Raw genomic sequence first — 17,489 nt, forward strand, 5'->3', positions numbered from 1 at the left:
GAGCAAAAGACAAGACAGTCAGTGCACAGTGTGTTTAAAAAAATATGTCAGAGGCCTTGGATAAAAAAGATCCATTTCATCCTTGAAGTAGAAAAATGCTATAAAACTGCACTTCAGTGAAAGTGCCATATCTTAATCCCTTTTGCTCAGATTAATATAATACATTGCTTATAAAAAGGCTCCTCATTCAAAATGACAGTGTGCCATAAAATGATATAAATATGGTTTGGTTCCATAGCAACATTTTTTGATTAGGATAAAGATTAACATAGCATTGTTACGATTAGATTGTTGTAAATCTTATAAAACTCTTCACAAATCATTTACCAGTTTTTTCTGACCTAAAATTTTTACAATACTTGACCATCACATTCAAATGGTCAATTGGTCAAGAATGTCTAACCCACAAATGCACACAAGAGCACAATTTACTCACTATTTTTCCAACAATTTGTTTCACCTGCGTTTTCACCTTTCAGTATATTTATTTATTTATCCATCCATCCATCCATTATCTTTACACTCTTATCCTGGACAGGGTCGAAGGGGGTGCTGGAGCCTATCCCAGCGTGCATTTGGCGAGAAGCAGAAATACACCCTGGACAGGTCGCCAATCTATCGCAGGGCACACACACCATTCACTCACACACGCATTTATTTATTTATTAACTGAAACCACCAAAACATTTTCAGTGTGTCCTTGAGGAATTACTAGAAGGAAGATCCTGCGGTCATTTATTCTTTCGTCCTCCAACATTTTCAGCTGGCAAATTGTAGCGCACAGAACTTGTAAATGTCAGGAATAGCACCCACGTGACCCGTACGGAAAACATGTACCGCATCAAGTAACTCTCCATAGAAACTTAAACATGAGGCAATGGTGACGGTAATACATACTGTTCTACACTGTTGTAGGCCGATTCTGTATATTTTTATAAGCATTGGACTTGGGTGTGTAACATTTTTTCAATAATATAGCAAAGGATTTTCTAGATGGATCATGTTCACTACATGGGACTGTTAAACAAGACCAGGTCAAAACCTAGTATATGGCTGGACCTAACACACGTGATCCGGCCAACCAATGGTGTAACTTCATCACTCACTCAGTCACAGACATTCGCGTTTGTAGGGCTGGCCCCACTGTTGCGGTCCAGCCAAAAACTTACTATGCATGCTGTATTTTGAAGTTGTTCACAAAAACTTCCTATGAATGCTGTACTTTGAAGTTGAACATCAAAGCATGTATGCTTTCAGCAAATAAGTCAACTTAACAATGCAGTTTTTTTGTTTGTTTTTTTGATAGTGATAATCAATACTGGTATCTGTAGCCGGATGTTCTTTGCCTGATGTGCGCTCAGTAAGCTCCCAGCTTTTAAATGAAATAGTAGCCTATAGCGGCACGATGTGAAAGATAATGCGTGTAGGCTTCCGTTCACGTTAATTGAATAAACTGAAGTAATAGCCAGATTAATTAAGATTTGTTCAGTGATGAAGGTGTGTATCATATTCTTGTGCATTACAGTAATAACAAAATAAAACCGAACGCGTATAGGCTACCTATAGCTATAGATGGGACAGATATGTTTGATTATTTCACAAAAAGAAATAGGCTATTCACAGTTTATAAGCGGATATTAGAAGATTCGTTCTGCAAGGGTGTGAAACAAACTGCTTTCGTCGCGCAAGTTGGCGAAGCGTTCTTCCCGTACGACTGAATTAACTCTCACGGATTCAGTCAGACGTGGCTTCCTCTTGCAGCGGCAGAGTGAACTGGAACTTGCCGCAAACCCAACAATGGAATGTCTAAACACTGCTGCGATCAAAGTGCCGCACTAGCCTAGGGGATCACCTGACCGGAATACAATTAAACGTTTATGGGTGGATCAGAGAGGAACGGTAGCCTCGGATAAAAGCGTAGAGTTTCTGCACTTGGCAAGGTAGCAACGAGAAGGCACGGAGAGGAGGCTGGCATGCACTTTCCGTCTTATGTAACGATACATGTTAAGGCGAAGCAGGGAAACTGTCTTCGGTATGCCCGTGGAAACTGGTGGTGTTAATTACACCTGATCTACATGCTCTGATATTCAGTAGTTATTAGTAAAACTTGTGTCATAAGTAGAAACCCGGTATAGCTCCGGCATATTCAGTTTATTTTGGTAAATAATTGTAATTATGTTTACCAACTTCCCTGCACTTAGCTAAGCCATGTGGTGCCGTGGAATATTTGTTTAAATCCGTGGCGTAAATGGCTTTTGATGTTATTTTTTATTAATACTTTAAAATGATGCCTCCGAGCCGCACACGGCACCTGACATGAAGGTGTCTATGAGGGTGAGCAACTCTGATCTGACTAACTCGAAATAGAGATTGATGACATCACGGCTTCCGAGGCTCCGACGTCCCGGCGAGAAACAGTGTTGCTGTGGTACTCCAGAGTTGGCGAGGCGCGCAGCGGAGCGAACCGTTTCTGATGCGTACAACTGGGCTCGATTAAAATGCGTTGTTTTTGGGATATTTTTGAGACACAGGACATTGAGAGTAACGTGGAATCCCTGGTGCTGGATCTCTCTACATTAGTGAATGTTTTAATGGGACGTCTGATTACAACGTTCGCCAACATGCAATGGGATAGCTGCATCTAAACTGTTGTAACTTCTGAACGGCGACGTCCACCCAGCTGACATGGTAAGAGGTAAAATTGCATTGCGTCAAAGAATGCTTGATATGACGATACTACTGACTACAAGCCTATCATAGCATTAATAGTAGTAGTAGTAATAGCAGCAGGAGCAGCTGTCGTGGTATTAGTAGTAGTAGTAACAATAATAATACTAATACTACTACTAATAATAATAATAATAATAACAATAAAACCTTCAGATTATAAGCCTATGTATATAAGCATTATAAGAATATGCATGTAGGCTATGTATGTATGTATGTCTATGAGTTGAACTCACCTCTCCTTCTACGTATCAGGGGTAGTTTTAAATTAACGGAATAGTTTAGTGAATGTTCACATGGAAATTCTAGTGAGCGAGCGCCATCTGTGTTCACATAAACTACGATGAACAACGTTTTTGGTTGTGATTTAATTGGTCGCGTTTAAATTTTAATCGTCTCACATTAAGTCGTGCATTTCAGCAATAAACTTTCCTAATTCACTGATTTCTATAGGCGATCTTCTAACGTCTAAAAACAAGACTAAAATAATAATTTATTAAAGAGACTCAATTATAATATCTTTTTTATAAATAAGCAAAATGTACTTTTAAGGTAACATACGCAAAAGGAAACCTTCCGAGATTCCATTGTACATCCTAACCTATGGTCGGACTATATCCCTTATCCTTTTTAGTACGTGAGTATTCCGTTGCTTTGAATGATCTTTTTCCTTATTGATTCGAAAACCTGAGGTTTTAAAGAGTGAACCTTCCTTAAACCAGCTATACTTGGGAGTGCACGCTAATGCTTAGTTACGTTTATCGTAACCATTTTCTTCCGCACGAGAATGTCCCAGGGTAAAGTTAATTAAAAACAAATTATAAAAACTAAAAAATGCAGTTTCATGTCGGCGAGATAATGTGTACGTACACTTTTTAATAATAATAATAATAATAATAATAATAATAATAATAATAATAATAATAATATTTTACTTATTATTATTCTAATTCTTCTTCTTATTATTATTATTATTATTATTATTATTATTATTATTATTATCTAGCTGGTCGTTGCTCCTACTACAACTACCGCTATTATTATTATTATTATTATTATTATTATACCCTAATGCTTAAACGCGCGTGTGTGCAAGAAAGAGAGAGAGAGGGGTAGAGAGAGAGAGAGGGTGTGAGAGAGAGATGAGGAGCAGAGTTTACTACTGATCATGGCAACTGTAAGTAGATCCGGCGATCAGGACGCGGAAAGATACGTGATAAATTAAAAGAGCGCAGACTGTAGAAGAAAGGGTAAGATACGCGAGGGGACCATGAAGGTAGTGACCATGCCAGATTTGGAATCCTATGAACTGCATCACTAACCTTCATAGCAAAAGCCTTGATGTGTAAGGTCTGTACGTAATTACATATTTTATTTTTAGTTCTGCTATTTTATGTGGAAGTCCTCGAAAAAAAAGTGTTGTGTTGACTTCAGCGACTTATTGAGACCGTGCTGTTGAAGCAGTTAGCTAGTTTTATGCCCTCTGTGGAGGACAGACCCGGAAAGTTTAGGGGGACCTGAAGCATGTGATGCTGACAAAAGTATTTTCAGTTGTCCTCAACAACATCCAATTTTGCAGTATGCTCATTTTTCCTCTGCAATGTGGACTGTTGATATTTTTAACAACATGCATTTGCATCTGCCTTTACTTGTGACAGTATTGTTTAACTGAACGGAATAGACTGACTGGGGGAGGGGTGATGAAACTAAACAAAAACATCAGATCGCGTTAAAGAAAGGGGTTGTTTAGAAAACACTAAACTAATGTAGTACGTGCAATACATTTAATGTACAGTTGAATGTTTGTTTTCGGTTACGTACCACACGGCTTGCGTTTCTGTGTTCTTGTAGAGGGGGGGTGTTTTTGCTACCCGGTATTGCTGGAACTTTGGAGCTGATTCCACGGTCTGTGTCAGTCAGAATTTGAAATACTGAGCGGAATGTGGAATCTTATTCGCAGTGTTCCAGGTCGTTTTATTTTTATTTATTTATCATGAGGAGTATGTATAGTCCATCAAAACGTGAGAAGTGTGGTATTTTGTGTCCTAAAGGCATGGTTACGGCACCAACAGTTTGAAACTCGGCTTTTGAATGAATTGTGTTCAACTTACTTGAACACATACTGAAGCGGTACGGTTTCCGCGTATGTATCGCAAGCCATCACTTCTTTGCCGAGATTACATTCATACGTTTGGAAGACAGTGAGAGAGTTTTTCTTTAATATAAACGACGTCCATTTGCAGTGAACTATGTTTTCTCCAGTTTTCTGTTCACTTTTACTGCAGTAAAGCAAACCGAGTAGGATTAATGCATGCCCATAACCTAAGCAGTAGTTTGCCGTTGTGCGTACAATAACTTGTTCTCGTTTTGTTAGTCTACTCCTGCTCTTCTATGTGTATACGTGTGTGTGCGTGCGTGCGTGTGTGAAACATTTGCCAGTCAAAAGATTGTATTACTCAGTCATGAATATAGGATTGTTATTTACTGCGGCATTAGTAGGCTACTCAAGAAAGTGGTTATGTTTCAAACATTGTTGGAAATAGATCTCGTATGCAGTGATGTATCTTATGAGAATTAACGTAGAAATAAATAATCTATGAATAGGATAACATTTTCAAAATGTTCATGATTTTTTGAATTGTCTTTGCTCTTTGTACATCCTAAACACGGAGTAGCACATTGGAATAATAATCCTAAACAATTGCCAAGTCATTCCCTCCTGTGGGCATGTATGCTTGAATTACCCTGTATAGTACAAATGGTAAAATCTTGCCTTACTTTTCTATTTTCTTTTGTGTCTTTACATTTTTTCTTTCATGCAGTATTGTCTCATTGTCCCAAATTATACCTGTGACTCCTCTTTCCGTATCAGAACCGAGTTTCCCCACCTTGTTTGGAGAGCTGTGTGCCTAATCTCACTTTAAATGAAAAGCTGTATGCTTGAAGATTGGATTGATCCAGATTAATTTCCCGCATCGTGAATTACTGGCAAATTTCAAAATAAGAGGAATAACTGTTTTTTTTTCTTCTTTCTTTTTTCTAGGTTTGATGACAAGTATAGCCTGCCATCATGGGGAAACGCATGACAGCGCTGCTTTTGATACTGCTGCAGTCCTTATGCAGCTGCAGAGGAAACCAAAGGAGGGTGCCGGCAATACGGTTCACGCACTTCCTGTATAACACCACTATATACGAAAACTCTGCCGCAAAGACCTACTTGGAGAGCCGGGTCAAAATGGGCGTCCACGTCAGGGACCCGGCCTCGGAAGTGCGGTACAAAATCATTTCTGGAGATACAGAGAGCTTGTTCAAGGCCGAAGAGCACGTTTTGGGAGATTTCTGTTTCTTGCGGATTAGGACAAAAGGAGGCAGTTCGGCCATCCTCAACAGGGAAGTGAAGGATCGCTACCTGCTCACGGTAAAGGCGCTGGAGAGGGGCTCCGGTGCAGAAGCCCGGGCGAGGGTCAGGGTGCAAGTTCTCGACACGAACGACCTGAGGCCGCTGTTCTCGCCGACCTCCTACAGCGTCCACCTCCCCGAAAACACGGCCGTGAGGAGCAGCGTCGCCAGGGTCACCGCCACGGACGCCGACGTCGGCACGAACGGGGAGTACTATTACAGCTTTCGGGACTGGACCGACGTGTTCGCCGTCCACCCGACCAGCGGCGTCGTGACTCTGGCGAGCAGGCTGGATTATTCCGAGACGCGGCTCTACGAGCTGGAGGTCCTGGCGGTCGACCGGGGCATGAAGCTGTACGGGAGCAGCGGCGTCAGCAGCATGGCTAAGCTGACGGTCAGGGTGGAGCAGGCTAACGAACACGCGCCCGTCATCGCGGCGGTAGCGTTAGGACCTGCGCCGACTGACCGAGATCCCACTTACGCCATTGTGACGGTAGATGATGGCGACCAAGGGGCCAATGGTGAAATAGCCTCGTTGAGTATTGTGGCAGGAGATCCGCTGCAGCAGTTTAAGACCGTAAGGACCAGTCCCGGCAGCAAGGAATATAAGATTAAAGCAGCGCATGGTGTGGACTGGGACGGTCAGCCTTACGGGTACAATCTTACACTGCAAGCCAAAGATAAAGGAAGCCCGCCCCAGTTTTCGGCTGTCAAAGTCATTCACGTGACACCCCCTCAGTTAAAACTACCACCTCCTAAATTTGAAAAGGGCATTTATCAGATAAAACTGAGCGAATTTGCTCCTCCCCATACGCCTGTTGTAATGGTCAGGGCCGTGCCAAAGCACCCCCATATAAAGTACATTCTAAAACACAAAACGGAGAAAAACGTGTTCACCCTGAACCCAGAAACAGGGCTGATTACCACAGCCGGACGACTCCAGGCGGAGGACGCTTCCAAGTTTGAGTTGGAAGTCGGCACTAGCGATGGAAGCGCGGCGACCAAGGTCGTCGTTGATGTGATTGACACGAACAACAACGCCCCCGAGTTCCTCCAGGCCTCCTACAAGGCCAGCGTGGACGAGCACGCGCCGATCGGCGCGGAGGTGCTGACCGTCAGCGCCAGGGACGCGGACGGCGGCGAGAACGGCTTCGTCACCTACAGCATCGCCAGCGGCAACCCGCACCCTTTCACCGTCGACCACTTCACCGGCGTCGTCAGCACCGCGCGGGACCTGGACTACGAGCTCATGCCGCGGATCTACAGCCTGCGCGTCCGGGCCTCGGACTGGGGCTCGCCGTTTCGCCGGGAGGCGGAGGCCTCGGTCACCGTCATGCTCAACAACCTGAACGACAACGAGCCGCTGTTCGAGAGCGTCGACTGCAGGGCGACCGTGCCGAGGGACCTCGCGGCCAACAAGCCGGTGGCGACGGTGTCCGCCATCGACGCCGACGAGCTGCAGCTGGTACGGTACGAAATAAAGTCTGGCAACGACCGCAGACTCTTCGATTTGAACCCGAACTCCGGCGTGCTGTCACTGCAGCGGTCCTTAGGCGATGGCCAGGGGGCGCCTCTCTATTTCCATTCCTTACAAATCACTGCCAGTGATGGAGAATACGTGACTCCGCCAATGATTATGAACATCACGGTCGGTGCTCCTGGTACTAGTGTGCACTTGAAATGTGTTGACACAGGGGTGGCTAAAATGCTAGCCAAAAAGTTGCTGCAGGGCACTAATATCCACAGTCACATGGAACCTGAAAATAACTTTATAGACGTTCATTCGGTTAACCGGCACGCGCCACAGTTAAAGGACACTTTTCCCGGGGTAATTGATGTGAAAGAAGACCTTCCCGTTGGTGCCAGGGTTGCTCTCATAGATGCCACAGATCCTGATAGCGGCTTTAATGGAAAATTGGTTTTTGTGATTTCCGGAGGAGATACAGAGAGCCGATTTGTCATTGAAATGGACACGGGTTGGCTGAAGGTCCATGCGCCGCTCGACAGAGAAACAACCAGTCATTATACTTTGAACATCACGGTGTACGATCTGGGAATACCTCAGAAGTCAATATCGCGTCTCCTGGACGTTAATATAATCGACTCGAACGATAACAGCCCGGAGTTCCTGCAGGATAGTTACTCTGTGACAATTAGTGAAGACGCGGCGGTGGGTACTGACATAATCCAGGTCGAGGCCACAGATAAAGACTTGGGCGTCAACGGGAAGGTGCGCTACTCTCTCGTGGCCAACACGGACATGTTTTCCATCGACAAGGAGACTGGCGTCGTGAAGGTGAAAAGTCCGTTGGACCGCGAGGCGCACCCCGTGCTCGTCCTGAAGGTCGCGGCCCGCGATCAGGCCGCGGACGAACCCCAGCTCGTGTCGACCGTGTCGCTGAGGGTCACGTTGGAGGACGTCAACGACAACCCGCCGCGGTTTTTCCCCCCGAAGTACCGTGTGAGGGTGCGGGAAGATCTCCCGGTGGGCACGGTGGTCGCCTGGCTGGAGGCCCACGATCCCGACGACGGCCACTCGGGGCAGGTGCGCTACGGCCTGGCGGACGGCGGGGACGGCGACTTCGTCGTGGACAAGCTGAGCGGCGCCGTGCGGATCGCGCGGAGCCTGGATTACGAGACCAAGCAGGTTTACAATTTGACGGCGAGGGCGAAGGACAAAGGGAGGCCGGTCTCTTTGTCCTCCACCGCTTGCGTCGAGCTGGAGGTTGTGGATGTGAACGAGAACCTGTACCGCCCTTGGTTCCCTTCCTTTGCGGTTAAGGGCTCTGTGAAGGAGGATGCCGCCATTGGCGCGTCGGTTATGAGAGTCACCGCGAAGGATGAAGACAAAGGGCGAGATGGAGAAATCAGGTACTCCATCCGGGATGGGTCAGGCCTTGGAATATTCACTATTGATGAAGAGAGTGGTAAGGGAGAACGCCTTTTTATTCATTTATCACAGTTATGGCAATTTTTTTTCTTTCTGAAAGTGGCTTTGAAATCTTTTCTAGAATAATTAGTATGTAAAAAAAAAAATTAAAAAAAACCACCATGCATGAGTATTTTTGAACGTGCAGATGCATGTGTGTGTGTGTTTGTGTGCATGTGTGTGTACATGTGTGCATGCAAGTCTGTGTGTGTTTATGTCTGTTTGTGTGTGTGTGTGTGTGTGTGTGTGGGTGTGGGTGTGTTTGTGTGTGCGTGCGCATGTATGTGTGCATGTCTGTAAAGCTGCACTCCATAAAATTATTTTTTTATTTTTTTATTTTCAGCTGCAGTCATCAACATACCGTTTACGCTTTTTTGGGGTCAGTTTGCTTTACACAAAAGACCTGAGTTTTATTTCTGCGCTCTGAAGGCAGCAGAGCCCCGGGGGTGTTTAATCTTACACCCCTCACAAGTTTAGCTCTCACACAGCGAGTCGTACACACGTGTCTCTTCTCCGTCACGTTGAATTACTGGCGTGATGAACAGCTTTCAGGAGTGTGGAGTTGTGTGCTCGATGCGGCTCGGGGCTGGCTAATTTTGTCCGTGGATTCCATGGAGAAACCGACTCTTGTGTAAAGTCCTGACGCTGTTCAGCCTATGATGGCGATTTGATTGACGCGCTTGGAGCCACATTTGGTGTCACGCAGCCTTGTTTGATTGTACAGGTTTGGAGAACCAGAACAGGCTGTGTCAACCTTGCACTATCTGAGGGCAGATTTGGTGCAAACACATTTTAGTTCAGTTTGTGTAAAAAGGCACCATATTTTGTTGCATGGTCAGTATGCAACTACTGTCACCTTTAACCACCTTTAACTCTCTAGATTATTGAATATCCATAAACTGAAATTATTCATGCACGTGCACACACGCACACGCACACACACACAGACGCGTGTATGTGAATCAGCCATCCTGCAAGCACTCTGTGCCATCCTACATGTTGTATTGAAAGAGGTTTTCACAAAGGCCCCTGAGTTGGACGGGCAATATGGTTGCGTCAGTACGCTTTCTTCTTCCTACCTGTACTTGACAGAATACCCTTCTAGTTTTCTAGTTTTGAGTTGGAGTAGAACTGTGTCCTGGAGCCTGGGCTCTTTTGCTCCTTGAATTTGAAGGGAGCATCTTTGATTCTGTGCTTCCATCTTTGGTAAATGGTAAATGGACTGCATTTATATAGCGCTTTTATCCAAAGCGCTTTACAATTGATGCCTCTCATTCGCCAGAGCAGTTAGGGGTTAGGGGTTAGGTGTCTTGCTCAAGGACACTTCGACACGCCCAGGGCGGGGTTTGAACCGGCAACCCTCCGACTGCCAGACAATCGGTCTTACCTCCTGAGCTATGTCGCCCCTTTGATCTTTGATTCTGTGATTTACTTGAATATCCAACTTTGGTTCCCAGCCTAGAGTAACGGGGAGATTTGGGCTGCTTTATTTTAAAAGATCGTTTATCATTCAGAATCTGGCCTTTTCCTTCAGGCGGGAAGCAGCTTTCTTTGATAACATCGGCAAACTACGTTACCCATCACGCTCGTGTCTGCATTTAGATTAAAAAGCGATCGGATCTGTAGTCCTGTCCAGGGGTCGCGCGCCAACATTTGCACATCAGTGGGACGTTTATGATCTTAAGACAGCCCCGTTTAAATAGTGCGTTTTAATGCTCCGGGGGCAATTTCACGCTGTTCTCTTTTTAACTCGCTTGGCTTCGGAATCCAGATGTAGGAAAGATATCGCGATGGATTTGAGCGAGATTGACGGCATTAATCTATCCGCCTCTTAGCGACCCTTTCATGTGCCGCACTCAAAACCCAAAGTGCGACTTTCTTTGAGGAGCGACGCAAATCCCGGCCTGTGCTTGAGAAGTGTTGCCCGGGCAACCACCGCAATAACGCAAGAAGGTTGAGTCGTGGTTGATTGCAGGGCACAAAATTAAAAGCGCACTTTCGATTTCGCCGTTTAAATTTGATGCTTTCTCGAAGCCATTAAGTCATTTTTAAACTTTTAAACTGAATTTAACTCTAACCTGCAAAATTCCAGGCTCACCATGTACAAGCCAAGATTTTACACAGACGCACACCCATAAACTGTGAAACTACAAATTTGATGTGTACTGTTCATTTTTCCCCCCACAGCTGTAGTGTATACTGTAATGCAGTAACAACAACTACCTTTTATTATCAGACTACCAGAAAGAGCCCCTGGGGCCAGAGGTAAAAACTCTTGAATAATAAAGTGTAATTAAACTCAAGGCAGGGCCATGTGCAGTGGTCTGGCTGATGGACACACACTGAAGCTTTTGAAATGACATCCAGTGAGATAACAATGGAAGCTGTATGAACTTGTCCTAAAGGAGTTCCTAAACTGGAAGTAATGGGCTGCATTCAGCAAAAATTCTGTCAGCCATATACTAATTAACTAATTGTATCACTGCTTTGATAGCTTTTGTCCTCCGACATATTTGACTATTTATCTAATTGATTTATGTTTGGTGGTACATCAGTCTTGAATATATCTGAAAAAAAAAAAAAAAAATTTTTTTTTTGTAAGAAAACATGATGTATGTCTAACGAGGATGGAAGGATGCTGGTTTGCTGATGCTGATTGATGAATATGCATGAGTAAATTTTTCTCTGCCATCTGCTGCCACACTATTGGGGGCAGCTACTGTATATACAGAAACACGCCATTTGCCTCAAATTTGATTATTCAATAGAATACAGTGCCTTTCTAGGTTGCCCCCTTTAGCCAAGGATGCTTGTTAGATAATAAATGAAGACAGCTTTTCAAAGTTAATTCCACCATATATATGAGAACTTTGAAGCAGACTACCCTTTTTAAAGTAACTTTTTTGTAAGTGAACTGGGTTCTTTGAAGCTGTGCTGCCTACAAGCACCATAAAAGGAGAATTTATTACATAAAACTTTATTTTAGTGGATGCAGTGACAGGGCAGTGCACCTGAGCAATGATAAGAGTCATTGAACACCTGTAACATCCAGTGCAGCACGTCTTATTGTCCACACCAACAGGTTTATTAAAACATCTTAACATGCTACTGCTGCTGCGTCTTCTTCTTCTTCTAGTTCTTCTTTCTCTTCTCCTCCTCCTCATTCTCCTCTTCCTCCTCCCTTCTTCATCATTTTTAGGTAGTAATTTGCATATTTTTTGATAAATAAATTGCTGCTATGCTGTTAGGAATTGGGCAGGAAGTAGACTGAAAAAAAGACTTTGGAGGAGAGTGTGAATGTTATCATGCACCTGGAATGAACTGGCCTTTGTACTTGAATGTAAGAAACGTGTTATCCTTTACTTCCAGTGTACTTCCAGCATTAGGACCAAAGCCTTCCTAATCATGTTAAACAGTTTAATGATGGATTTATGTTGCCATTTTGTGTGCATGACTGAGTGATTTAGCCGTAGGTCTGACGTACTAGTTGCTTTTCACGCTTTGTGTTTCTGTGAGTGCTTTGTTTGAGAGACTGATTTAACAATTTAAGTATAGGGCTGGGGAGGTTAGTTGGCCCGTTTATACTTCTCTGGACTTCTTGTATATTTTTCAGAAATTATATATTGACTCAATTTTGGAGTATAATGGTTACATGTAACAATTTGTCATACAGATGACAAACTGGGTTTTACTAATTTCAATCTTTCTCAGATTTTCTCTGGTTTTCTTTCAACATTTTTCTTTGATTGAAAATTATATGCAAATTTTTAGTTGAAAAGCTTTTGAAGGGAAAACTGTGCTATCTTTCTGTGACATTGGGAATTAGCAATTTACCCAAGCTTGCAGTTTGAGAATTCTCACTCCTTGGATTTAAAACGGTTATTTTTCTCCCTACTTACTGTCATCTTTCATTTATTTCCAGTGGGAAAGTGTAGAAAATCTTACTTGGCGGCATAAGGTTCCTGCTGTTATGAAAAAAAAAACAGGAAATGGATTGACGGCAGTTATTACAGTTAATGCGCCAAGTGGCCTTGTGTGCGAAAGTACAGTTTCCAAACTCACGTTGGTTGATTTTTTATTTTTTGTATCTGTTTTCTGACAGCAGAGTCATGCAGAAACAGGACCAGTTAAATGGCAAATTTGCATAATTTACACTGGCCCTGAGGGTGTGCCAACGTTGCGTGGACATCAGCCGTTAAACAGTGCACCACATCTCACTGTGCGGTTCATGCTAAATAGGAGCCTGCAGGGTCATATATGAGGGGGGGGGGGGGTGCTTTGGCAGGACCACCTCCTCCCTCCGATTTGGAATACTGCTCAGGAGGAATGGCTCTTGGAACCTGGAACACGTCGTCTTTTCTGTTAGATTTTTTTTTGTGTTTTTTTTTTTCTTTTTTGCTGAATTTTCCACTGAAATGTTTTATTTATGCCCCACACTCACGATGCCCAGTTTGTGCTGCGAACACTCTGTGTGGATCTTCATTTGAAAGCTATAATGCAGATACTGTAAGCTGTCTCTGCATGCACTGCGATAACAGTGTGCTTTCAGTTCAACAAGTTCAACTGTCATGTTTATTTCTAAAATTAATCTGCTTTTTAGGGAACACAGATATGTCCTTTTCTGTACTTACAGGAAATTGGATTGAACTACTTTATTTTCAGTTTACTACCCAGCTTGCTTCATTTTCCATATCTACCTGTAGTGACTCTCTCAAGTAATGGCAAGAAACAGGCCAGTCTCCATAAAAGGAATTGCGATGTTTTACACAAAGACCAGCAATATGAGTGATAAGGTTGCACAAAAAAACTAAAGTATACGCTTTAGTGTAGAAATGCACAGGGGCGCGCTATACTGGAGCAAGTGGAGTGGCCTTATCTTTTGTCTGTCTCTCAGGGTGCAAATGGAAACGTGCTTTGTACTGGCAGACAGCTGGGTGTTGCAGGTCTATTAAACACACTTTTCCCCCCTTTTAGTTACACCCTCTCCTGGTCCTCAGCTTTTACTTAGCGCAGCCAGGCCACGCACGTGGCAGAGAACACGGTCCATAAAAAGTTACTGTGCTCAGTTCTAATGTCGTTTGAATATCTCTTCCTATCGTGGCTATTTTACATAGCCTGGTGCCTGGACGTGATATTTCTCAACTGGCAGGCGGATAAAGCTGTCACATTCATGCTCTGCGCAACGTTCATTTGCTTAGACCCTGACAGTGAGTGGAATAATAATAATATTTATATATATATAAAAGCAATGTTTCTGTTATTCTTTGCCCTAGGCGTCATACGAACAGAGGAGCTCTTGGACCACGAGACCGCCCCGCATTATTGGCTGACCGTCTACGCCACCGACCGAGGCGCGGTGCCCCTCTCGTCCTTCGTCGAGGTCTTCGTCGAGGTGGAGGACGTCAACGACAACGCCCCGCAGACCTCGGAGCCGGTCTACTACCCGTCCGTCGCGGAGAACTCGCCGAAGGACGTGTCCGTCATCCGCGTCGAGGCCTTCGACCCGGACACCAGGTCCGGCGACAGGCTCTCCTACAGGATCACCAGCGGGAATCCGCAGGGGTTCTTCGCCATCAATCCCAAGACGGGTGAGACTGCGCTGCTCAGTCCTTGTGGTTCTGTTTTAGCGCTCCCGTTGTGTCCTGTGGTGTGTGCTACTGCTGTGAACTGCGTAGCCGCCAGACTCGTCTTCCCCATGAAAATCTTACTTGTTTGTCTTTGTTCTCTTTTGATGGTGGCTGTGGTTTTCATATTTTGCACTGTGTGCGAGTGTGTTTTTTGGGGCAGAACAGATCCCAAATTCATGGAGGAAGTTGATGTGCATAGATGTCTATGTATGAAGGCTGAATTTACCACAATTAATGTTTATAACTGCTTACTTTATTATTAAGCCGAGACCACGTGTCTAGAGAGCCGCCACGTCTCTGTATAGCCTTGCTTGTGAGTTCAGATGGTGAAAATAATAAATTCAAATAAGTAATAAGTCTTAGACTATTAGTGGGCTAGTTCTCGAGCATGTTATTATAACTTACAGAACCAGGGGCTCATTGAATGTACTGCTTCTCTGGCTCATGTGTGTTGAATCAGATAGATCCTAATCTTAGCTGTCAGTGAATATCATTTACTGTCTGTAGGGGTGGAGGTTGTAAAGACTGACACATAACGTACATATGTCTGTAGGAACATAAAATGTATACAATAATATGTTTCATGTGAAAACCTGTTTCCTCTTGCATTTAAATGATTGCAAACATTGCATTGCTTTAGGTTTGATAACTGTATTTTTCTAACATGGATCTAGTTCCAGAAAATCTGTCTCGGCAAGCCTGTTATAGAAAAATTATTCAGTGTCTCGGTAAGTGAAAAGTATGAACATTAGGGATTCGTGCAGGCTAAAGCACATCTCTGTCTCTTCAGCAAGGCTCAATGGCTTATTATAATTGATAGGACAGGTTGTTGTCATTGTAGAATGATTTGGTTTAATTCTCTGCAAAGAAAAATTTAAGAGGCCATTTTTTGTTGCATTTAGCCATGAACTACATAATAACACCTGTTCTGATGCTCTGAAAACTGCACAGGCCTCACTCTGGAGAGAACTGGCTTTTCATAAATAATTTTCTAAGGATGTGCAATGTAAAAACAGTGACAGATGGTCATTCTTTTTTTCAAATGAAAACTTTTTTTTTATGCTGTGGCTGCGCTGGATTTGTAACTGAAGTGGGGTGGAAAGTGTCCGTTTCAATTTCTGCTTCACTCGTTGACCTTCAGCCTTGTGGAAATGTGTGCGGTTGATAATTTAATGCGCAGTCAATGTGCATTTGCAGGTAAAGTTCTGAGCTTGGCTTCAGCGATAAGGCTCGATCGCGTTACACACTTTCCAGAGTGGTGGCCCACATGAATTGACCTACACTTAGCTTGTAGCGAAGGAAATTAAGTTTGCACAGGCTAATGGGCGTGAAATAACTATCTCGGCTACAGGGCCCAAATGAGACACCTGTATTTTGACAAATCTTATTTGTATTACATAAATAAGATTATGTTACGGCAGCGAGGTTTAGCATAGCACTGAGAGAGATACCTTGCAGCCGAAGGGCTGTTTGGGAAATAAATAGCTCACTTAGACCCTTTTAATCTGTTTTGCCGTAATTGCTTTTCAAAGGTGTGTTTAACTTGTGTGGGACTGTTTCCAGTATTCTTTGGATAATAGCAACCAAATGTTGTATTGTGGACTGCATGGAGATTTAGAAATCCATGCTAATTCATGCATGTTTGAACTGATCAGAGGCACCATTTATCAAAGTGATCTTGTGGATGCTCTGAGAATAAACGATGACAAATGAGGACTTTGTTTAAGCATTGCTGTGCAAATTGACATAGCACGGCTTCTGGTCTACTGTCTGTTGAAATACATACGGAATGCGAGCTGCTGTCTCTTGTATTCATGACGCAACGCTTACACCTTTGGGAAAAGGAGCCAACAGTAAATAGCTGGGGGTTTGAACATTTTATCAGGATGAGGTGTCTGTGTGATAAATGTTTTTCAAAATGAGGTAATGATAACCAGAAACTGGAAATAAAGCAAAAAAATGTAAGGCTGACAGAAAATTAGGTTAAAGTGATGAATTGGTTTAACAAATGTATTTCCCCACTGCTGAAAGATATTTGTATTCTAAAATTTAAACATGAAATATAAATGACCTTAGTAGGTTGACTGACATGTCGGTATAAAGAGAATGCTTCCCTTTGGCCAACCTGCAGGACCACAAACACATCTTAAGAACTGATGCCGCTATGTCTAGAAATGCGGCTCAGATTTTTTTGTGGATCACTGCAGTTTTTCTCCTGCCAGAGATATTGACAGCGTTTCCTCCACTACGCTGTTTTACCGGAAGCTTAAAATGTCAGTCCTGACAGCTGATGAACAGAGCTAAAACGATGCTTTGATCTGTGCCATTTTGCATTTGTGTGGGAAATCACAATGTTAAGGCTGAATATATATACCAGAACAGAGTGTCTTTTTTAGTGGATGTAGTGAATGTCTGCTGTTTGCTAGTGAATCAGTAGAAGTTTCGTGGATTTCTATTGCAGATTTAAGCAGTGATTGATTGTTTCTATAGTTCCCATGCACCCAATTTTCAATGTTGACATGTAGCGGAAGCTCATGATTACATCCCAAAATTGTCCATAAAGCGTAAACTGTAATGTGTTTTGTTTTGTATCGTTCATGTATTGGTAGATTAGCATCTGTTTGATTCAGTGGACAAATACCACTTATTTTTATCTCAAGAAGAAGAAATAGTATCTTTTTGTGGTGTTGGCCTAATTCTTTTGTCATGTGGAGTTAATACATCAGCCCGTGGTTTTGAGTTTCTTAATTAAAGCTCTCCCATATTAAGCTGTGCGAAAGCTCCAGAATGTCACCCCCTCTCACAAG

At 43.4% G+C, this 17,489-nt stretch overlaps 1 protein-coding gene across 1 annotated transcript in view; it reads left to right on the forward strand.

Annotated features, from left to right (window-relative positions):
* The first annotated feature begins 1,930 nt into the window (after window positions 1-1,930).
* Window positions 1,931-17,489, forward strand: part of LOC118232172 (protocadherin Fat 1-like) — a 60,982-nt gene continuing 45,423 nt past the window's right edge. The window contains 3 exon segments of the mRNA XM_035426855.1: window positions 1,931-2,688; window positions 5,771-9,053; window positions 14,329-14,643. Of these exon segments, the coding sequence (XP_035282746.1) occupies window positions 5,798-9,053; window positions 14,329-14,643 (3,571 nt within the window). The 5' untranslated portion in view covers window positions 1,931-2,688; window positions 5,771-5,797.

The sequence above is a fragment of the Anguilla anguilla genome, chromosome 7, assembly GCF_013347855.1.
Source record: "Anguilla anguilla isolate fAngAng1 chromosome 7, fAngAng1.pri, whole genome shotgun sequence".
Classification (NCBI taxonomy): Eukaryota; Metazoa; Chordata; class Actinopteri; order Anguilliformes; family Anguillidae; genus Anguilla; species Anguilla anguilla.